The 23,318-nt window shown below is 46.2% G+C and overlaps 1 protein-coding gene across 1 annotated transcript in view; it reads right to left on the reverse strand.

Moving 5' to 3' along the window:
• Positions 1 to 614: 614 nt before the first annotated feature.
• Positions 615 to 23,318, reverse strand: part of GNB3 (G protein subunit beta 3) — a 39,128-nt gene continuing 16,424 nt past the window's right edge. The window contains exons 2-10 of the mRNA XM_063128965.1: positions 11,350 to 11,444; positions 9,336 to 9,374; positions 9,039 to 9,145; positions 6,396 to 6,459; positions 6,018 to 6,180; positions 5,517 to 5,583; positions 3,392 to 3,593; positions 2,968 to 3,184; positions 615 to 1,535 (exon numbers count right to left, since the gene is read on the reverse strand). Coding sequence (XP_062985035.1) covers positions 1,429 to 1,535; positions 2,968 to 3,184; positions 3,392 to 3,593; positions 5,517 to 5,583; positions 6,018 to 6,180; positions 6,396 to 6,459; positions 9,039 to 9,145; positions 9,336 to 9,374; positions 11,350 to 11,406 — 1,023 coding nt within the window. The 5' untranslated portion in view covers positions 11,407 to 11,444 and the 3' untranslated portion in view covers positions 615 to 1,428. The remainder of the gene's footprint in view (positions 1,536 to 2,967; positions 3,185 to 3,391; positions 3,594 to 5,516; positions 5,584 to 6,017; positions 6,181 to 6,395; positions 6,460 to 9,038; positions 9,146 to 9,335; positions 9,375 to 11,349; positions 11,445 to 23,318) is intronic.

The following is a 23,318-nucleotide window of genomic DNA, read 5'->3' on the forward strand; positions in this document are numbered from 1 at the left end:
TTCTTAACGACGTCATGTGAGTACCGCGCTGCAAAAACACATACCAGGCATGGCGAGAGTGCGATCAATCACTGGTGTGATGGAGCTCTACAACTCTTGAAATGTGGCAATCATCAGAACTTGGAGAAGGCGACACCCCTCCAATGGAGGGTAGAGCCCACAAAGAAACAGCTAAAAGAAAAGGCAACTTTACATGGATGTGTGGAGGAGAGGGCAGAGATTTTTTAGCTGGAAACCCAAATGCAGCCTTGGGCGGGGTGGGGGGCGCGGGGCAAATTGCCCTTTGAGGATCTGATGCAGACTGCTCTCACAACAGTGTATTTTTCCCTACTATGCTCTTGCATTTCTTTATCTAAGAAAAATGAAAGAGCCACAATAAATCTCCAGTGTTCCCTGACCCAAAGGAAGCAGAACCCCGCCACACTGCCCTGGAGATTTCTACCTCTCAGGGCAGCGTGGAGCACACGCGCGTCTTTTCCAGCAACCCTTAAAATGACCCAGTGCCCTGCTGTTTGAAGCACTGGGACCGTGGGGAACAGGCGCGTCAGCCTGAGCCCAGGATGTCGGCCTCCAATGATGCAGCTTGAGCTGATCCATCTGATGTGTCACTTTTATTTTGCTTGGGCTATAAAACCCCTGTATGATACAGTTACATCTCAAAGCAGTGGCTAAGGGGCGCCTGAAGGATGATGGAGTGGGAAGGGGATGCAGTACATAATGGGAAAGGAATTGTGGGGAAGGGGTGGCTACAGGAAAACAGCAAACAGGGTTACATTAAACATTTCCTGGCTCTGGTGCCCAAGACGGGCGCAGCAAACTCTCCCCCATACAATGCATAGATTAAAGCAGCGAGAGCTAACTTACTTTCCCTTCCTTATTTGAGAGAAAAGTGAATAAAGATCAACGCAGAATCCTTGGTGTGATAAACTTCTCAAGGAGGTGTATCCCAGATTTGCAGTGTAGTGTAAAACTATGGTTAGGGGGTGGCTAAGGGCCTGGTGGGTGGAGAGGTGAGATGAAAATGGAAAATAAATTAAAAATTGGGGCTATCCCCCAAGGGGATGCCTTAGGTACTACCTGAGGGCCTCTGATCCATGGGCCTTGGAAAGCTATTGGGATCCCATTAGGGTGTTCTGTGGCTTCAAGGGAAAAAAGCTGGCAGAGTGGGTTGTTGGTAGCCTCTCACTGAGGGGTATCCCTGAAGCCATCGCAGTAAGAACCCCTGAGCCTGGGGAAGGGCAAGAAAGGGCGTTGGGGGAATTGGCCTGTGTGGGCCCTTTCCCTGAGCTTCTCCTTTAGATAGGGAAGTGTCACGTGGATCAATAAGTCTGCACAGAACAAGCAGAAATGCCAGTAGTCATAATAAATGATATGCCTGGGGGAGGGGGCTCCCCACAGTCTCCCTCCCCCCACAGGTGGGTTTCATCTTCAGTTCCAGATTTTCAGGAAGCTGTCCCAGGAGCCAGTAGATACAGCCATGCCGTCTGCGGTGACCCCCAAACAGCTCACCCTGTTGTCATGACCAGACAGGATTCCTGCGGGGGGGGGGGGGGAGGAAAGGGAAATAATTTTGAACATATTTAGTTTCCACTCTTTGTTTCCTGACTTTCTATCACAGTAACTGATGGAGCTAAGATCGTGATTAAGACCTAATATAAGATAACCTAAGGGCTGCAATAGAAACCAAAAATAAATACAAACTGAAAACAGTAGCCGGGTCAAAGTAATAAACTTCGTGCAAAGGTCCTGCTTCCCTCCTCTTCAAAGCTCAAAGCGATTTAGGGCGCAATTCTATGCATGCTTAGACAAAAAAGTCCTACAACGCCCAGCATTTCCCAGCCAGCCTGATCGTCGCAGACCTCTCTGGGTGGGGAATTCCAACATCTGGGCAGCACTGTGGAAAAAGCTTTGTCTCTGGTGGCCATCCACCTTAGCCAGAGCAAAGATTTGGTTTCACACTGTGGTCTGAGCAGTAGGTTGTCGTGGGAAAAGGCAGCCCTTCACGAATGCTATAGGACTCACTCAGCCTACATGTGTTACGTGGGAATGTGGCCGAGGCACAAGGTGGTCCTGCGATACACGAAGAATCTACCTGTCAAACCCAGAGTGTGCATTTCCACGCCTCAGTCTACGCAAACAGCAGATCCGGTAAAACTAGACTGTACCACTTGAGACTGAAGGGCAGGGGGTGGCACATTTGTATGGCTCCTCAAAGGAAGAAGAAAACAACCACAACAACATTGCTGCATATAGAAAACTGGCATGTTGTGCAGAAGTGCCCTTCTCCCTGCTGCCTCATTTTGCATGTGTGGAGAGCTTTTTATTATGAGGAAATGCTCAATCTTGAAATTCTTTATATACACTGACACATACTGTGATACAGTCCAAGAACAATATGACCACATGACATGCTGAATGTGTAAACCAGCCCTCAGCCAGAAGGCAGCATGTCCGCCTTCGAAGAGGGGAGCTCTGCCCTCCACATTGGAGAACAGAACCTAGTTCCTCATCTTACTCTTCGGGGAAAGCCTTGGCTTTCTTCCCTCAGAGGAAGCAGCCTAGAGGCTGTCTACATGCCCTATTTATCCCATGGTGGCTGCACAGTGGCACTGCATCAGTTATATGACGCAGTCTCCATGGGGCTTTTCCCTGAAGCTGCGGGTTTTAAAAGTTGGGGACTTACTGTGACTTTTTGCTTCGCTTCGGCTTCGAGCCAGGGGCAGATCGTGACCACTCGTAGGCCACTGGAAGAGCAGGAAGGTCGGGCAGAGGGCAGGAGTTGGGCATGACCCGAATGGCCGCCAGAAAGCCTGAACTCCTTCCCGTCATGAGGATTAACTGTCCCACCCCACAGCTGCGATGCCACGGGGTTTTAAGGGAATGCAGGGCCAAAGTGGTGCCGTGAAGACACCCCCCTGCTTAGAGGGCAGCAGGCAAGACTAAAGCGGTGGAGCTCAGACCACTCACCCACACGCTCTGCTTTTAGAGTATCCCAGATGTTGCAGTTAAAATCATCGTATCCAGCCAGGAGGAGGCGCCCACTGCGGGAGAATGCGACTGAGGTAATTCCGCAGATGATGCTCTCGTGAGAGTAGACAATGAGCTCCTGATCTGCCCGGAGGTCAAAGAGGCGGCAGGTGGCATCATCAGAACCAGTGCAGATGGCTTCGCCGCTGGGGAAGAACTGGGCACAGGCAGACAAACAGTAATCTCATCACCTGCTGCTCTCTTCCGCACGGCCCTTATTCCTGCCTTAGTCTTTCCCAAAGTTTGCTGCTCTTTATTCCTCCCCGGCTACTTCCCCCTTATCTTGGCTCTAAGGTCAGCACCCCACCCCACACCCTCCGTTCTGGTGATGGCTCCTGGCCACCGGCCACCTCAGGAAACATACGGAGATGGCGTTGATATCCGACTCATGTCCTTGGAACGTCTGACGGCAAGTTCCCTCCCGGACGTCCCATAGCTTGGCAGTGGCGTCGCAGGCTCCAGAGATGAAAAGCTTGAAGTCTGGGGAGACAGCCAGGCTCATGCAGTCTCCAGTGTGACCCACGAAAGTGGTCTTCGGCTGCCCTGTTTCAATATCCCAGAGGACGCTGTAGAGGGAGGAGTAAGTCAGGAGCTAGTTGGCCATGGACCCATCTAGTACAGACTAGGATTGCTTCTATTTTGCCTTTCCTCGAAGTAAAGCTCAAGGCGGCTAACAATAAATTAAAAGCAAATATTTATATCGATATACCAGTCCATATCTAAAATAGATTCCAGAACAGCGAACATAGGAATAAAGCAGTTAAAAGATTAAAACAGCATATTTAAATTGTTCAATTTAAAACAGAATACCAAGAAAAACAGTGGCTGGTCACTTTAGGAATACTTCCTGGAAAAGAGCCGCTTTCATGAGGGAGACATGAGAGCACTCTTCAAATACTTCAAAGGTTGTCACACAGAGGAGGGCCAGGATCTTGTCTCGATCCTCCCAGAGTGCAGGACACGGAATAACGGGCTCAAGTGACAGGAAGCCAGATTCTGGCTGGTCATCAGGAAAAACTTCCTGACTGTTAGAGCAGTACAACAATGGAATCAGTTACCTAGGGAGGTTGTGGGCTCTCCCACACTAGAGGCCTTCAAGAGGCTGCTGGACAACCATCTGTCAGGGATGCTTTAGGGTGGATTCCTGCATTGAGCAGGGGGTTGGACTCGATGGCCTTGTAGGCCCCTTCCAACTCTGCTATTCTATGATTCTATGAGGTGCTGGAAGCCTACCTGACTTCCAGGGGCAGGGAGTTCCAAAAAAAAAGGGGCCACCACACTAAAGCCTCTTCTCCTGGTGGCTTCCAATTGGCCCATAGGTTGATGTGGAACCACCAGGAGCAGGCCTTCCAATGACCCCAGTGATCGAGCAGGTTGGTAAGGGAGAAGGCACTCTCTCAGGCATCATGGGCCCAAATATAACACAATTGCTAAGAACAGGAATAGAGAGAGAGAGAGAGAGAGAATACAGTAGGCATTCTCTCTGTTGGCCTGAAAAGTCGATCCCAGTCTCCTAACCTCAAAAGCCCCTCTTGTTAGGCACCTCACCCACTTTGTAATAGACACAGAAGTTGGCAAAGTGCTCTTTCACCCCCTCTTCCAGTCTGAAGAGCAACACATCTTGTCAGGTTTGACACTTCATGCACCATTGACAGAGGCAGATGGGAGGGAGGACTCTAGTGAAGCCTCTGCTGCTCACACCTCTTTCTCAGCCCATGTGGGAATGGGGAGGTGAAGCAGGCCCTTCTGCAAGATATGGACTGTGTTGAGTGTTGCTCGGTCCCCTGTGCCCCAGGCTCTGAGACTCAGGGGGAACCACTCGGGAGATAAGAGTGCCTGGCAGGATGGGGCTGGAGGTGCCTGGTAGGGTAGACGCAAGGTGTACTGGGAATTGGTGGGAGCAGGGGGTCAGTTAGCAGAGCCTGGTCACATAGGCCAAGCTCTGAACAAATCAAGCAGCAAATCTTGTTAGTTGCTGGCAGGTGGGAGAGTGTATATGGGTGATGAAATAACATCTGGGTTACTTGTGTCCAGGGTTAAAAACAACAACAACACTTAGTAATTTCACATGCTTGTCTTGTAAGAGTAGAGTCTTACAGCAGAAGGAAGGAAAGGAAAGGAACCTCTCGTGCAAGCACTGAGTCATTACTGACTCTTGGAGGGACGCCAGCCTTCGCTGACATTTTCTTGGCAGGCCTTATAGCGGGGTGGTTTGCCGTTGCCTTCCCTGGCCGTTATTGCCTTTCCCCCAGCTAACTGGGTACTCATTTTACCGACCTTGGGAGGATGGAAGGCTGAGTCGACCCGAGCTGGCTGCCTGCAACCAGCTTCCGCTGGGATCGAACTCCGGCCGTGGGGAGAGTTTCGGCTGCAGAAACTGCTGCTTTACAGCAAAAATACATGACGGCTGGGAACAGGAGCCTTTGTAGCCTATGCATGCTGTTGCAGTGCTGGTCAGCTCACACGCAAGGGGAGCTAGACATACTCACCATGTGGTGTCCCCAGAACTGGTCACAATGTCATTGTCGTCCAGGAATCGACAGCAGGAGAGATAGCCTTCAGGGAAGGGAAAACAGAAGGTGAATACCTCGAAAAGGAAGGATGGGGCTAAGACTAACAATGCTGGTATTTTATACTTTAGGCAGATGCACCCAAACACACACGAATCACTTTTTATGCCAAGAAAAGCTGAATCTTGCAACCTCGATAAATTATGCAGATTAAGAAATCACGCATCGTTTTCTTATTTTGCACAACTGTGAACTTGGTACTTTAATAATTATAATGTATTCTGCTACTCATGGGGAGGATTGAGAACACCAGTCCTACATGAACACCATTGGAAATAATATTGAGCAACTTCTGTGGCTCTCTGCAATTTTACCGTTACTTGGGAGTCCTAGGAAGTTGAATTCTGCACCTGGTGCAACCCCTTCCCTGTGCTAGTGATGGAGAGTAGATTATGCACAGCAAACGTAGGAAAAGGGCACCTGTATGGGCTGACAGCTCCCGGCTCACTTTCACGGTCCCTTCGCGACTCTTGAGGTTGTAGATGGAGCACATGTTGTCAAGACCTCCGCAGGCCACAAAATTCCCTGATGGGGCATAGGAACAGGTCATGACCCAGGAGGAGCGGAGAGGGATGGCATGAACCTGGGGTCAGGGTAGAAATCCAAAGTGAGTTTCAGACTCTTCTGTCAGGAGTGAGCGAGGACCAGGTGAAGGACCGGGGCTGCCGTGGGGGGTGACTTCAGCAGCAGTGCCGGATCAGGAATGAACTGTGAGTCACTCTCAGGGGAGTTCCCATCTTTTCATTCCTGGTCATGCTGACAGCTGATGTTTCTACCTACGTATATATGCCCCCTTACCTTGTTGGTTGTGTACGTGTCCCACACAATGAGCTTCCCATCTTGTGAAGCACTGACCATGAGCCTAAGAGAAAGGACCAGAATTGTATTAATATGGCTGCATCAACTGGGATCTGAAGGCTCCATCCCGGCCTCATCCTCCATCTGCATCTGCCAGCCCCCTCCTTGTGGCTACCACACTTCTGAGTGCTTCACTCTGTGCACTCAAGGCAGGTGAGTGATCCCTGAGCACCTTTCTACCAAATTGTCAGTTGATTAGGGGATTGCAGAAGGGTAGATAGACATTTTCATAAGCACTTATACTCCTAAGGTTTATTACTTATTTAGTCATTCATTCTATTTTAAATCAACCCAATAACAAAACTTCTCTGGGCAGCCAACATAAAGCTACAAAAATAAAAATACAATATAAAACCGAATGTATTCCGACACCGGGAAAAAAGCCTAAGGACGGGAGGAGCCGGTTGGGTTTGAGTGAGCGCCATGATTTTGCTTACATATTTTCTATTTTGTACATGTTTTTTCTTCCCACCCTATTTACTCTCAACTATTCTATTTTATGGGCTTGTTACCTTGAGCGACTCCCACTGAAAACTGAGATAAGCCATCGTTTTTAACGTGTATAAATAATTTTTACCTTGGTGCCCTTGGCAGCAAGGAAATGGAAGGGCCATCTGCTGCTGCCCTTGGAAGGTTTTTGCCTTTTGTTTTTAATATTTTGATTTTTAATTTTTGGTTTTCTATTTTTTTAAACTTCTTTTAACTTTTTTAACTCGAACTCTTAATCTTCGATTTTAACCGGCAAGTTTGCTTTCTATTTACTGAGTTGCACTTAATTGCTTTCCATTGAGTCTAAATACTTCACAGTTGCTTTTGATTTCCTTAACCAATCAAGCACAGAACAAATACAGCTGCTCTGGCAAATTCCGAGGTTGACTTTGTATTCCAAAGGATAATTATTCGGCTATCTCTTCTGCTTTGATCTATTCCCTTCTATCTCCCTCCTCTTGATTGTTATAGAGGAGGTTGAATTTACAAACCGGCACTGCAATAAATCTCCCGTTCTTAACAGAATATTTAAGGGACTAATGTAAAAAATATCACTTTCTGAGAGTAAAAGAAGTGAGTCTCCCTGCCTTTAGTATTGCACAAGGAACTGTGTGCTGGATATTTTATCTTTTAGTCCAATGGTTTCTGTTGTTGTTTATTCGTTCAGTCGCTTCCGACTCTTCGTGACTTCATGGACCAGCCCACGCCAGAGCTTTCTGTCGGCTGTCGCCACCCCCAGCTCCCCCAAGGTCAAGTCTGTCACCTCCAGAATATCAGCCATCCCTCTTGCCCTTGGTCGGCCCCTCTTCCTTTTGCCTTCCACTTTCCCTAGCATCAGCCTCTTCTGGTTTCTACAAGAAGTATTTATAGAAGCCAGGGGATGGTGCCAGTCCCTCCCCTTGACCAAAGGGTACGTAAATGTGCCAAACAAATGAAAATCACACCGTTTTGTATCTCTAGTGGGACGAAGAACAAATATAAGGAGACAAGAGAAGAAATGTCTGAGTCTTTGAACTCTTCATCTGATTGCACAATAGAAATAATATAAAACCAGCACAGGGAAAATATAAAATACATAAAAATAGCCATCAAATCTAAAATGCTTGGGAGAAAAGAACGATTTTTGCCCGATGCCAAAAAGATGAACAGTGTAGGCGCCAGGTGAGCCTCCTTGGGGAGGGCCTTCCATAAACAGGGTGCCACAACTGAGAAGGCCTCTTCTATGTAGAAACCTGCCTAACAGTCTCTGGCAGGGGCACCATAAGAGGGCTTTGAAAATGTCCTCAGGGTCTGAGCAGGTACATGCAGGAGGAAACATCCCTTTAGACTGGGATGCACAACCATCAACTGCTTCCAATGGGGCCTGCGGAGCTGCAATTCTCTCTGCATGGAGAAAGGCAATATGGACGACGTAGGGCAGATGATTCCTGCATTGAGCAGGGCGTTGGACTCGATGGCCTTGTAGGCCCCTTCCAACTCTGCTATTCCATGATTCTATGATTCTATGATGCCCCTGACATCATCCAACCTACCTCATTGGTCCAGGGTGATGATGGTGTAATTTGACCCCTGGACCAAAATAGGTCATCCAGCCCTGATGTAAATATAACAAACAAACTTTCTTTCAGTTGCAGCTGAGAACTAAAATTAAGCCAAAGGTTTTATGGAAAATATGTTGGCCCAAAATGTATTGCTACAAATTAAAAGCCCTTTCCCATTTTGTCGTATGCCAAACCGCAGAACAACAGTACATTAAATTATCAAGTATCGACTGATATACTATTTTCTTATTTTCATTTCCAATTTCACACTCACACAGACGGTGAGTTTGAACTTAATTGGTGGGCACCATCACTAGCAGATGGCTCATTTTGCACGGAAAAAGTCGATCAATCGTCAAGTACAGGCAGGAGCTTTTGTCTCCAAAACTTCCTCATTCCAGAGATAAGAATGCCTATCTTGCGTAGTTTGCCGGTTTGGCTGGATTTGCAGAAACAGAAGTAGCATCATGGCGGCGTGCCGGGAAGCAGTCCCCAGCATAAGGGGCAGCAAGCAAAAATGGGTGCGATCCTTTTTTATGTGGCCATCACTTACTTGGAATCTGTGGACCAGTGACAAGCATAGATCTTGGCCAGGTGCCCACGCAGGGTCCGCCGTGTACGCATTTGTATGCGCCCAACCACCTCAACCCCGGAACAAAGCTGTGTAGAAAAGAGGAGTTTTAGCCCCTGCCCCCAAAGGTGTGGGGGGAGAGAAATAGCCCCCCCCTCCCGTGTCTATTTCAGATGGTTTGGGGAACCCCACTCTTCTCTTGGGATTTATGCTAGATTCTTTCTCTCAGAAAACTAAAAACCTGTCTAGACCAGGTGATTTATTATCAGCCCTTCCTACCTGAGCAAGTGTCGTATCAGCACAAGCTTTTCGAGCTTCCTGCAATGGAGAGAGAGAGAGAGAGAGAGTTGGGGTGAAATTATAAGAAGAGAAAGGAAGGCAGCACGGATGGAGATCTCCTTGAATCTTTGGTGAAGTTGGGTCCCAAATTCTCTGGCCCTCAGCCAGGATTTGAACCCCCCTGTTGCTTAGCCTTCTTGAAAAGACATCCTGGGATAGACTCATAGCCAAATATGGCATTTCTTTATTACATCTGTCCTCCAAGGTCCAAGGAGCTCTGAGGTCTTATCCTCACGACAGCCCTGTGAAGTAGGTTGAGTTGAGAGAGTGTAACTGGCCCAAACTCACCAGTAAATGTCTGGACTGGGTGAAGATTTGCACATAACTCCAGCAAACCCAGAACTCCTATCTTTTACACCAGGGGTCCCCGGGCCACGGACTGGTACCGGTCCGTGGCCTGTTAGGAACCGGTCCGCGCAGGTGAGCTGCTTTCACCCCACCCCCACCCCAGAATACCTGGGCGCAGGGCGCCATCTCGCCTGCCCAGCCGAAGCGAAGCCAGGACGCTGGGGTGGGGTGGGGCGGCTTTGGAATGGCGCGCCCAGCCGGAAGCCACTTTGGGAGAGCGACTTCTGGGCGCGCCGTTCCGAAGCTGCCCGCCCACCCCAGTGTCCTGGCTTTGCTTCGGCTGGGCGCCCACCCAGCTGGAGCAAAGCCAGGATGCTGGAGTGGGGGGGGCAGGGGGGGCTTCCCAAAAATTGTCTTCCACGAAACCGGTCCCTGGTGCCAAAAAGGTTGGGGACTGCTGTTCTACACTATGCCAACTCTTTTTGTGGTCATGGGGCTTTGTTCGTTGGAGAAAGCAATGGAACACAACACAGAACTGCAAAAACGTGAAGTACAGGCAGTTTTATGTTTAAATTAAAAGTTAATCTATTCAATAAATCTTTCTAATAAAAATGTTTATAATTTACGTCCCCACCTTCTTTTCGGTCATCCGAGTGCTTGTGCACTGATTGGCCAAAACATGGAAAGATGTGGACAGGGTTACCTCTTACGGAGCAGTTGGGTTGAAATGCTGCCTGCATTTTTTCCTATTGCAACTCCATTTAGTAAAAAGATTATTTCCTTTCCCCCAGTTGAATATTTAGAGGACAAGCGTGGTGAGGGAGGCAAGTCTTCACCAAACTACAACTCTACCAAGCGGGTAGGTCACTCCATTTCCAGAACGCTAACTGGAAAGGGAGCAAGTGATCTCTTAGAGCAGCCTTCCTCAACCTGGGGCGCTCCAGATGTGTTGGACTGCATCTCCCAGAATGCCCCAGCTGGGGCATTCTGGGAGATCCAGTCCAACACATCTGGAGCACCCCAGGTTGAGGAAGGCTGTCTTAGAGTGATTTCTAAACCTAAGTCAGAAGGCTCTGCACCTTCACCAAACTACAGTTCCCAATAATTCGATGGGCGAACATGAGCCAGTGAAATTGCTTTAAAATTTGTAAAAATGCAGTGAAAATATGACCTGACAATTCCATTCTTAAGACTGTGATCATGCAGACATTATGACTTCAACAATAAGTCAGCTCTGCCTTTCTTTTATCTTCCTCCCCTTCTTTTTTCTTGCCTGGTAAAAAGAAACCTCAAGATCCCAAAAGCTTGCACAAGTATGGATTTTGGAAATTTCCGTTGTTATCTTTCAAGGAGCAATTGTAGGGAGCCAGAAAAAAAATGCAACTCTAGTAAAGTGGGAGATGATGAGGAGAGATCAAAATAATAACATAAAATCCTTAATGTGTTATCTAGTTATAGCCCTTACAGGAACTCTGTATGATAAGCCAGTATTATGACCCCCCATTTTACAGATGGGTAGACTGAGAGAAAGTGGTTTGCCTAAGGCCATCTACGGGTGAGATGCAAAAAGAGGGGGACCAGGGGGGGGGGGGCGGTAGCAGCTTCGCTTTTATGAGACAGGGAAAGGGCCCAATCTAGGCAGCTTCTCCGTTGCAGCCAGCATTACCTCAATCTGCTTCTTCAGCTGCTCAGTCTCCTGCTTCATCTGCTCTATTTCACCCATCTTGGCAGACTAGCTTCGGTCCTCCCACTCGGGGTCACCTGTAGCAATTGAAAGAGAGTGATTGAGGTTGTGACATTCCAGCTCTTCTATGTCTTCAGTACCTCCTCTCCTTGTAGGGTGCCATCAGACGAGCGTTTTATTTCATGCTCGTTACTGGGCATTCCCGGATTTTCGTGGGTCCCTCTCACAATGTCATCTGCCTCCTACCCCTTCTAGCCTTTTTCACGTGACAAAAAAAGCCCCCGGTAAGTCCGTATTATTTTTAAAGACGGAAGTTGTCGCTATCTCTTGCTGTGTGCAGGAGAAGCGGCGGGATAAAAACAGCCCCTGAATGGGCCACGTGCATTTTTTAACTTCCTCTTTCCTCTCCCTGAGAGAAAGAGGAAGTATCGAGCAACAAAAGGGGTGGTGGAGAAGTGACGGTAGGCAAGTGTGCCTCCCGCCCCATCTTGCCTTCTTCGCACCACAAGAAAACACCCCAGTAAGTCCAATTTAAAATAAAGATGGAAGTTGCCACAATCTGCTGTGTGCAGAAGCAGTGACATCAAAACAGCCCGTTGAATGGGCCACGTTTACTTCCTTTTTCAAAAGAGGAAGTAATGAGGGACAAACGCACATGCAGAGAAGCGACGGTAAGCAAACACGATTTCCCCTCGTGTGAACTATTTCCCCTTAGTTTAACTATTTATGACAAGCAGCAGCACTCATATTGATAGAAGAGATGTGACAGAATGTTACAGCAAGCCATTCTGCAAAGCTAGGTCTGGCCCCAAAGAAACCAGTGACCTCCACAGCATCACCCTGCCGCAGATCAATAGGAAAGTTCACTAGGCAAAATGTGGGGCAAGGGAGGGGGTTTCTGTGAATGTTTGTGCCTCTTTTGCCGTGGCAGCGGCTGCCACCACCACTTTTTATACTGAGTGTTGGATGTGCAAGGAAGCGAGGTGGTTCAGTAAGTGAACCATGTGATTCAGCCGCAGGATGCAATACTGCCAGCCTCAGTCTAAGCAGTCACCCGGCTACAACAAATGGAATCCATTTAGAGGCAGGCAGCCCAAGCTGTAACATTTCCAAACAGCATCCCTGGGCGGGCAGCAAATTCCCTGGTAGACACCTATCTAATGCCAGGAGACTACATTTGGTGGTGAAGGGTGGGAGCAGGCAGCGTTGCAAGTTGTGCATGTTTAAACTGGGGTGAGCAGAAAACTAGATGGGTGTGCACATCGAATGGCTGGATTCCACATGAGTTAAGAGTAGATTTTTGAGACATAAAAGATAGTGGAGCAAGTAGCTTGAAGAAGAGAAGACTGTCTCATGGAAAAAGAAAGTCAAGAAGCTCTCACATTACAGGATGTGATGGAGATTCCCTTCCTTGTTGACTTACAAAAACCACATGCACAACTTTGGTGAGTAAATATGTTGTGAATCTGGAATGAAGGGGTTCAAAGCAAAGACAATAGGTGTAATCCAGCTATGCAAAATTTAAATCCTGTTGAATCCAATGGGCATCACTGAAGTCAAACACACATTAAAAAGCTCAACTTTAACTGGGCTGGGTCCAGTAGACGCACGTTTTGCAAACTCTGAAGTGTCAATTTGAATTCCAAAATCTCAATATGTTTGAACATTTGCATAGGAAGTCCTTAAAGGGGTTGTCAAAGTTGTCATCACTTCGATTAATTATAGTCTATTAAATCCTATTCAACAGTTTTCTTTTTGTTCCTCTTGTTAAATCTAAACTGTCCCAAGCTCTGTGGTAGTGCAGGATATCATAGCTATAAAATAAAGCTGCTAATCAAAGTATTTTTACATTGTTTTGGCATTTTTGTAATCTGTAATAATTACAGCTCATACAAATGAGAACAGTATAAATACACTTGGAATGACCTGTGACCAATTCCTGCACCAGTAAATCCACAGCTCTTACGCAGTCCCCCTCTCCACAACTTTCTGCTCCTCTAACCCCTTCAGTCACAGTTTCTGCCCATTCAGGCAGTATCAGTTTTCATACATCCCTTCACCTCTCAAGCTTCTAGACAATTGGCAACCCTAGGGTGAACACATGAAAAGGAGGACAGGGCTCCTGTGTCTTTAACAGTTGCATAGAAAAGGGAATTTCAGCAGGTGTCATTTGTATATATGGAGAACCTGGTGAAATTCCCTCTTCATCACCACAGTTAAAGCTGCAGGAGCTATACTAGAGTGACCAGATTTAAAAGAGGGCAGGGCACCTGCGGCTTTAACTGTTGTGATGAAGAGGGAATTTCACCAGGTTCTCTATATATACAAATGACACCTGCTGAAATTCCCTTTTCAATACAACTGTTAAAGGTACAAGAGCCCTGTCCTCCTTTTCATATGGTCACCCTAGGCAATCCTATTCCCATCACTGCCATTAACCAGCTCGTAAAATTACAGATAAGAAAGGAATGCCGCCCCCTACCCATAATTTTAAAACAGGAATGCCTTTGCTGCATTTTAAACTAAATAGAGATATGCATAGTGGCATTATAAATTGTATAGCACTATACCCTTGCAATGTTGTAATGCTACTTTAAAGAAAAATATATAGCATTGCATTGTGCTATACTCCTATAGTGCTATGTTAAACACACACACACACACACACACACACACACACACACTTTCTGGCCACCACCATTAACCACCTTGGTAAAGTGGTTAAGTGGGCAATGGCTGGAAAATGGGTTTTCTCATATTATATGTGTATTATTAGCATTATAGAGGTATAGCACTACAAAACTATAATTTAAGCGGTATTTTGCTAAGAGCTTTGGCTATTGGACTGCATAGAAATGCAATAAATAAATAAATATTTTAAAATATCGCTGGAAAATGGTTAGTGGTACTTACAGTAAAAGATCATTTTAAAACACTAATCAGAGATAGTGCGGAGTTAGACAACATGGTAGCCGTGGCCCTTCCAGGACCTCTTTTGGTGTCAATTGACACACACTCCTCCTCCCAACCTCTATTTAGAAAATAGTTTTGTATATTTTTTTTATACCACCCAATTGCCGAAGCTCCCTGTGCGGTTCACACTCAAAAAAATTCTTCTTGGCAGCTGGGATTGCTTCAAAGCAAAGTGGAAATCTCTGCTGTCTCAATTTCCCATGAATGCATTTGGGCGGGTTACTAGTCCTTTGTGACCATTTTATCATTGTGCTCAGGACAGTTTCTTAAATTTCCAGTCGTGTCCATGGGCCCAAAACGTGGGTAAAGTAAATACATGCTGAGCTCTGATACGTTCAGGCTAGGGTGACCCTATGAAAAGGAGGACAGGGCTCCTGTATCTTTAAGTTGCATAGAAAAGGGAATTTCAGCAGGTGTCATTTGTATATATGGGGATTCCCTCTTCATCACAACAGTTAAAGCTGCAGGAGCTATTCTAGAGTGACCAGATTTAAAAGAGGGCAGGGCACCTGCAGCTTTAACTGTGGTGATGAAGAGGGAATTTCACCAGGTTCCCCATATATACAAATGACATCTGCTGAAATTCCCTTTTCAATACAACTGTTGAAGATACAGGAGCCCTGTCCTCCTTTTCATATGGTCACCCAAGTTCAGGCTCAGCTAGCTGATAAGTTGCTACCCACATCAAAACCACAGCCCTTAAAAAATATGGGAAAGTAGTGTTTAGGGCAAAGGTGTGGATGGATCATAGCGGGACAGTGAACACAGAAAATGCACAATACCAACAGCATTGAAAGTCAATTGCAATTTTGTTTGTAGCTTACAGTGGAACAACAATGATTGATTACCACTAGGAGGCTGTCTATCTGGAAGCAAACACACACACACACACACACCAGTTTTTAGAGCCCAAACTGGAAGGAAGGACAGAGCTGGATGCTAAAAGCACAGCTTTGCCCTCTGGTGGTGTTTAAGAAGTACTGCTCAAGAAAGTTGCGTTCCCCCCCCCCTCCCCATATTGACTTTGCAGTAAGCAATAGGGCTGTGCTTCACCTCAGACTGAGGCAGGCTGATTTGGCCCACCTCGGCTCGGTTCCAAGGTGGTTCTGGCAAAGCCCGAGGCAGCCCGAAGCCGAAGCCAATTGGCTCTGACACTTCGGGCTGCTTCGGCGCATTGGAGCCGGCTCTCAATAGGTCCCTTAACGGCTGCCGTCCGCCGTTGCCACCTTGATTCTGGTCTGCTTCTGGTGCCACCAACGCAAATGACAAGAAGTAGGCTGCGTGGTTTTAAGACATCGCGGGGCCTCTGAGTGATCAGCACCTCTATGGCCACCATAGTGATTTTGCAGCTTGGTGAGGCGACTCCCTTGCACCGACGAGAGAAACCGTCAGTACAGTTGTGTGATAAAACAGCTTATCACGGTTGTTTACCAGCTAATACCTCAAAACAGCCCCTGAAGAAGGATTCCCTACATCTTTTTTTTTTACAAAAAAAAAAATCTTTTAAACAAAAAAAGTTTTTTAAAACAAGAAAAATAAAGAATCCTTTCACCAGCACCAGAGCTAGTCTCTTCCCCTTTTTGCTTACACCATAGTTTATGGCCGTAGAGGTACCTCGGCTTCGGCGCTGAGGTGGGTCGGGCAACCCCCGAAGCCGAACAGGGGCTGCTTCGGGAGCTCCGAGCTGGCCTCCGAGGCCGATCAGGGGGTGGGTGCACAGCCCTCGTAAGCAACACTAGAGCTGGGGAAGGAAGGATGGTGCCAAGTTGGCGCCGCGTTCCCCCTAAACCCCATGGTTTCGTTTAACCAGGGTGGCGTTGGGTAATCCCCACACCAAGGAGAGAGTGTGAGGTTTCCGATGGACGTCCAGGTACTGGAGCCGACCCCTCCCCCATCCTCTTCCTGGCTTCTGGTGACAAGTTGCCAGTCACCTTCTGCCCCCTGAATTGGCCATGGAGTGAGGTCAGACAGCGGAGGAGCCGGGGTCACCTCACTCCCACTGAAAATGTTGGGTAAGTCCCCAACTTTTGTTTACTGCGCAGCTTCGTGGGAAAACCCTGTGGTGGCTGCAAATCTGTGGCTGCGGCATATAACTGATGCAGCACAGATCTGCAGCTACCACAGGGTTTTGAGCACGTATAGACAGCTCCCTGGTTATCATTTTGCCTGTTGTCACCAATGAGAGCAGCAACAATGTCAAAACATTCTCAGGCATCCATACAAATCCCTCATTGACTTCTCGCAGTGTTTCAGACATATATTGCATATGAGACAGTCTTCCAATGTGAATGAAGATCTCCTAATTAACACGTAGAGTGCAGCACTTCAGAAATCCTAAACCCATGTTCTCCACCTCCCGTCTTTCTGGCATTGCTACTAGGGTCAAATAAGTGAATCAGGTAGGGAAGCTTTCTTTGGCAGCACGGATGTTCAGAAACAGGAGGGAATTCAAAGGAAGGAAGGGAGAAATCATGCTGTATGGGGGCGTTCAATGCATTACATGGCCAAACTTCACACAATGTTCATATCACTGAGTCACCTCCAGTTCTTTAGGATTTTGCAAACTGTGTAAATTTGTTTTGCACCGACTTCCTATAATTTCACAAATTTAGATTTTAAGGAAATTCTTGGTGGATATAGACAACCATTTAAACCAGTACCACACACCTGTATCTGAGCAATAGATATATAATACCTCCTGATCACTTGGCAGGGTGATACGGGCATTGAAACTACCCCAAGGTGACACAGTTCAGATTGATCAGGAAGCCAGATTCTGGCTGGACATCAGGAAAAACTTCCTGACTGTTAGAGAAGTATGACAATGGAACCAGTGACCTAGGGAGGTTGTGGGCTCTCCCACACTAGAGGCATTCAAGAGGCAGCTGAACAACCATCTGTCAGGGATGCTTTAGGGTGGATTCCTTCATTGAGCAGGGGGTTGGACTCGATGGCTTTATAGGCCTCTTCCAACTCTACTATTCTATGATCATCCATTTACACCCCCCTGAGGCTAATTCATCAAATTCAAACATCTCTGGGAAGTTTCTCTGGAAAGTGTTCAGCCTAAGTGTAAATAGTTGGAGATGTGAAGGGGCAGAAACAGTTATTTTGGAATTGGTTCTGCCAGGCACTTGAAGGATTTGAGGCACAGCCCCATAGGATAGAAATCTGTGTAAAATTTGCAAATTCTAATTTATAACTATATATGCAAATTCAGAAATAATTACTAAGACTTCACAGAAAGCAAAGCCACCCTGTTAATTTCTCATCCAAAGAATCTCAAATAAAATAAATTCTTTCATTAATTTGCACCCAACGCTGCAGTCCCTCTGCAATTGCAATTAATTTGAAATGACGGAAGGTGGGATGCAGAACAGAAAGTGGCTGATGCTTCTTCATGAGCCCTTTCCTCTCTCTTTCATACACACATACTTAAAAATGGCACCCAAATGGACAGAATTCTAGTCCAAAAGCAAAAAAGGGCAAATCGCAGGATCACCCCCCGCCCCCCCCGCCCCATTAATTTTCCAATTCCCAGCCAAATCCTGCTCTATTCTCTTGCAATTAATTACCCCATTTATTAATCATCATTACCTCCATGTATTACATTCAAATAAAAGTTCAAGATGCTGGTTGAGAGGTGGAGGCCTGGAAGGTAGAGGAAAGGGAGCAGGGGAGGAAGGAGATTAGGAATGAGAGTAGAAGGGGAAGTTTGGAAGGAAGGAAGGAAGGAAGGAAGGAAGGAAGGAAGGAAGGCGTTGAAAATACCCCTGCATGGCAATTAAGCTTAGTAAAATGCCCCATTGGCATAGGGGCATCGCAGCAGATGGGGAGAAGAGTATTAACTCTCCCCAGCTGCAGTCCCCCTTGAAAATAATCTCCTGTGTTGTAATGAAGCTGAGGGCGGGGGGAACTTTCCTTTGGTCCCACTGGACACATAGAGCTGAGGGGAATATACTCAGGGACCTGGGAACTAGATTCGTAGCCAGGGTCCCATGGCCCCAGGCCTAATAATGCTCCTTTTGGATGCTACATTTTTTAAATAAGCTGGCCCTGGATGCCTGGAACACTCCAGATAGAATTTTAAAGCTGCCTCTCCCTCACCCCGCCACCCCTCACGATCAGTCGGGGAGGGGGGGCTCCCTTTAGTATCACGAATGCTTCCACCTCCATTCCACTTCTTTTGGTCCATTCTGGTCATGGCCTACTTCTTAATCTTTCCCCGGTGACCGTCTCCACTGTCTTGTCTTCTCTTTGACCACATAAGGACAACCACCCTCATTTCTGCTCTGCTGTTACAGAACAGTAGCAAGACATTGGCCGTACAGAGAGAGAGAGAGAGAAGCCAGCTGCCACCCAAAGCAGCTGTCAACAGGAGCCTGATGGCAACGTGGAGACCACATCCAGGGCGCTTCACTCACCGCCAGGCCAGGTTCAAGCACCTCTGCATGTTGATTTGGCAAATGTCAATCTGCTGTGCTGCCCTGCTGTCATCCAGTTTAAAAAACCTTAGTTAAATTATTTTAACAGAAGCATTAACAGATTCAGTTTGCCAATTTGACTGGTTTCTCTTGTGGTTTTTAGGCTTTTTCTACATTAGGATGTTGTTTTATGCTGAATTTGTAGTTTAATTATTGTTGTAAACTGCCTTAGGATGCTTTTAAGCCAAAAAGTGGAACATAAAAGATTTAAATAAACACACAAATAAATCAATATATGCACAAGACTTAATAGTTCTGACAAAAACAGCTTATTTTCCTCCTCTTCTTTTTTTTTAATATACATGTTGCAACAGGCAAGATATCTTAGGAGAGATATTCCTTGGTGTGTGAGAGGGAAGGGAGGAAGGCATATTCTAAGATGCTGCCTGACACTTGCATTTTTTAAAATAAGTACTTATATTTAAAATAATGTAACTTTAAAAATGTACTGCTCAGTTAATTGGGGGTGCCTTTTTAGCCAATTTTGAATGTCTTGATTCATTGATTAAAGGTTGAAGACATGCACAGCGTGTGTGTTTTTAACAAGGCACGTGAGGTGTGGTCTTGAAACTATAGCAAGGAATAATAGAATGGTTAAGGCTGCAGTCTGATACACACTTGGGAGAGACTCCCACAGAATATAATGGGACTTATGCCTGAGTCGAGGCATACAGGATTGCACAGTAAGAGGGTAAGGATCAAAAGACTTTGTTTGACCTTAATAGACCAGTATGTGCAAATCGTCCGGATGCATCACAAAATGGACTTAGAGGGGGGCATTCCTTATTTCCACTCCGTACACATCCCTGTAACTTCAAACTCCCTTGCACCTGCTCTGTGATGATCCAAGGTAAGTGTCAGATTTCAGAATGTTCTCTGGCTGTTTTGCATCTCACCTGATGGACCCGGGTAAGGCTATTTGATGGTAGAAATCATAATATTTGAGTGATTCAGGGAGGGGCTGGTTCAGAGAGGAGAACCACACAAAGGCCTTTGCTGGTCTAGAAAAGCCAGTGAAAAGCTCATGCCGCGACCCCCCAGGCTTCCTCCTTTCTCACATTTGGGCTTCCCCATTTCCCCAAGTACTGAGAACTTTTGGAGCAAGTGCTATAAGGTTCTGTTTTCTTTGGATGAGAGAGAGACATAGAGTATAAGCACGGTTGCATTTGCCCCCACAGGACAATAGCAACTTCTTGGGGTGTGTGTGGTAATTACAAAAAAAAAAGTGGTGCAAAGGCTTAATCCCCCCTCCACCAGCTCCATGGGCCTGATCAAAATCTCTTCCCAAACTTTTAAATAAATAAATACATCCCATAGGAGACCCTGTTCACAGATCACCTGCATCATGTGTAGTTTGGTTCCTGATCAAGCCAGTCAAACTCAGTGCAAACCTGCATTTCATACATGTGGCATTTAAAAACAAGCAAACCTGAAAGCAGCTCTGAGGTAACCAAAAAGGATCAAAGCAGCAGTATTGGGAGGGAGGTTTCAATTCTTCTCACCCTGCTGTGTCCCGGTGTGAAATCTTGATACACACACACACACACACGGGCAAAAGTTCCTATTGTTTGTTTACTAGAGATGTCATGAACTGGCAAGCTTCCTCCACTTTACAAAACCACTCAGGCCACAGCTAGACCTAAGGTTTATCCTGGGATCATCCAGAGTTCGCCCCTGCCTGAGCACTGGATCCCCTGTGTGTCACCTAGATGAACAGGTTTGACCCCTGGACGATCCAGGGATAAACCTTAGGTCTAGCTATGGCCCTAGTCTCCCTCTCTTTTGTGGTCTAGAAAACGCAACAAGACGACCACTCTGAAGAGGAGCTTTTCCCCATGATGTACCAGAGAGCCTTTTGGGTCCATAGATGCTCCAGCCACAAATGGTTCTTCATGAGCCAACTGTGGCTGTTGTAAGGGTCAGAATCTCACGTGGTCATCAAGCGATTACTCAAGGGGAGCAAACCACCTTCTGTCTTCCCTTCCTTACTTTGGGTTCCTGGTTTCAGTGACCAGCAGCTCATTAGCAGAGGTACTGATCAAATTGAGCACACCCCACGTTTAGGACCTTCAGTCAAGAGCCTTCTTTGGGTGATCCCACCACCTGAGACATGGCAGGTGTTTACCAACGGGAGGGTTTTCTCAGCAATGGAATGCTCTCCCCAGAGAGGTCCAGCTAAAACCTACTTTGGAGTTCTCCAAAGCAAGCAAATAACTTCTTTATTTTCACAGGCCTTTCAGACCTATTTTTTGCCTTGCTTTGGCTTTCAGGATCTTGCTTCCTATTAGTCTTTTGTTTTGTGGTGGTTATGCATATTTTAGTTGTTTCATATTGTTCTTTTATGTATAGTATCCTGGAAATTTCAATTGAATGATATTATTATTATTATTGATAATAATATCTCCATCTTTCTCCACATCACACACCGTTGTCTTCCTTTGAAGTCTCTGTGGCCTTAGCTAGACCTAAGGGTTATCCCAGGCAAATCCCTGCCTGCTCCCGGGATCCCCTGTGTGTCATTTGGATGCACAGGGATGATCCTGGGACAATCCCGGGACATAGGCCTGGTCTAGCCATGGCCTCTGTGAATTTAGGCCATATATAATATTTTACCTGACTGAACCTTATTGCAGCTGTACCAGCAGTGGAAGCACTTACAGTTCTATCTGTGCGTGTATGTTGCTTGCACTTGTGAAGATTTTGGTGTTTTTCTTATAGAAGCACACACAGCTACATGCAAGACTCACATACAGTGTCTAACTCTTAGGAGGTGGTCCTAGCTGGAGTGTCCAAGTAGGGGAATTAGCAGAATCTTTCTTAGGTCTCCTGTGCCAGCAACATCATCCATACTTTGGGCTGATTCCTAAAGCCACACTCAAAAGAACCAAGAATATTTATAGTGCGTTTTAAAGCTCCAACCTCTGGGATCATTTAATTTGGGGGATGAAAGCATGGGGTTTTGTGGGAAGAAGAAAAAAGGAAGGAAAAGGCAACACTGCATTGCAAAAGGTATTCGTTATACTTGCTGGTTTGGCAATCGGACTTGGATATTTACTATTGTTTCTGCAGGGCTGGCCCCAAGACATGTTGAAGCCTGAGGTGAAGAACCCAAATAGCATCCTCTTCTGTAAATAAACATATGGCAGTATCCACCCAGGAGATTCTCCTCCACAGTCTCCTCATCTTAAGTCTTGTATGGCTCCCAGCCATTTCAATGAGGCTAGCACAGGAAAAATGTCCCATTACGCTATGCCACTAGTACCTAAGGTGACTGCCTCAACTCATCTCATATTACAGCCACTTGTATCTTATTGTGCCATCAAAGGCTCTGATTCAGGGATTTCTTCAAAGTTGATATAACATAGTGGGTAAAAGTATAAATTCTGAACAAGAACGCCCCTGGTTCAAATTTTACCATGCCTATTAATTCACTAGGTAGCCTTAGGCAAGCCACTCTTTCTCAGCTTGGCCTTCCAGTAACAATAAGGAATGCTGGCATAATCTATGTAAAAGACATTGTACCCTCTACAACAGGGGTGGGCAACTTGTGGGCCTCCAGGTTTTTGGCCTACAAACCCCAAACGCCCTAGCCAGCATAGCCAATGGTGAGGGATGATGGAATTATTTTATTGTATTATTGTATTCTTCCGTATCTTTTGTTAGTCATGTGAACACCATTAGGATCAATGAAGAGACTTGTAACACCTTAAAGATTAAGGCTAAAATTCTAGGTGTGCCTTTTGGGGAGTAGGTGCCACGTAATTTAATGGGACTTACTTCCAAGTAAACATGCATATGATTGGTCTTCAACAGATTTATTGTGGCATATGTACTAATAGACTGGTGCCCACATCACCAGATTAATAACGTCTTATCCATAACAGACTATGGCCTAATCTACACCAAGCAGGATATTGCAGTATGAAAGCGGTATGTAAAAGGCAGGAGCCACACTACTGCTTTATGGCAGTATTGCAGTGCACTGACAGCTGCTGGGGCCCATTGACACAGACCATAGACCGCTTTCATCCCACTATATCCTGCTTTCATGCTGTTTTCATAGTGCAATATCCTGCTTGGTGTAGAGGCTGAGCAGGTCTGTGACATTTCAATGCAAAGCCCAAAGGTATTAAATTAGGGTGACCATATGAAAAGGAGGACAGGGCTCCTGTATCTTTAACAGTTGTAGAGAAAAGGGATTTTCAGCAGGTATCATTTGTATGCATGCAGAATCTGGTGAAATTCCCTCTTCATCACAATAGTTAAAGCAGCAGGTGCCCTCCTCTCTTTTGTATCTGGTCAAGAGGGCAGGACTCCTGCAGCTTTAACTCTTCTGATGAAGACAAAATTTCACCAGGTGCTACATGCATTCAAATGACACTTGCTGAAATTCCCTTTTCTCTACAACTTTAAAGATACAGGAGTCCTGTCCTCCTTTTCATATGGTCACCCTAATTAAATGTTAGAACAAGCTAATGAGTTATTAAAATGTGA

The sequence above is a fragment of the Elgaria multicarinata genome, chromosome 6 (assembly GCF_023053635.1).
Source record: "Elgaria multicarinata webbii isolate HBS135686 ecotype San Diego chromosome 6, rElgMul1.1.pri, whole genome shotgun sequence".
In the NCBI taxonomy this organism is placed as follows: Eukaryota; Metazoa; Chordata; class Lepidosauria; order Squamata; family Anguidae; genus Elgaria; species Elgaria multicarinata.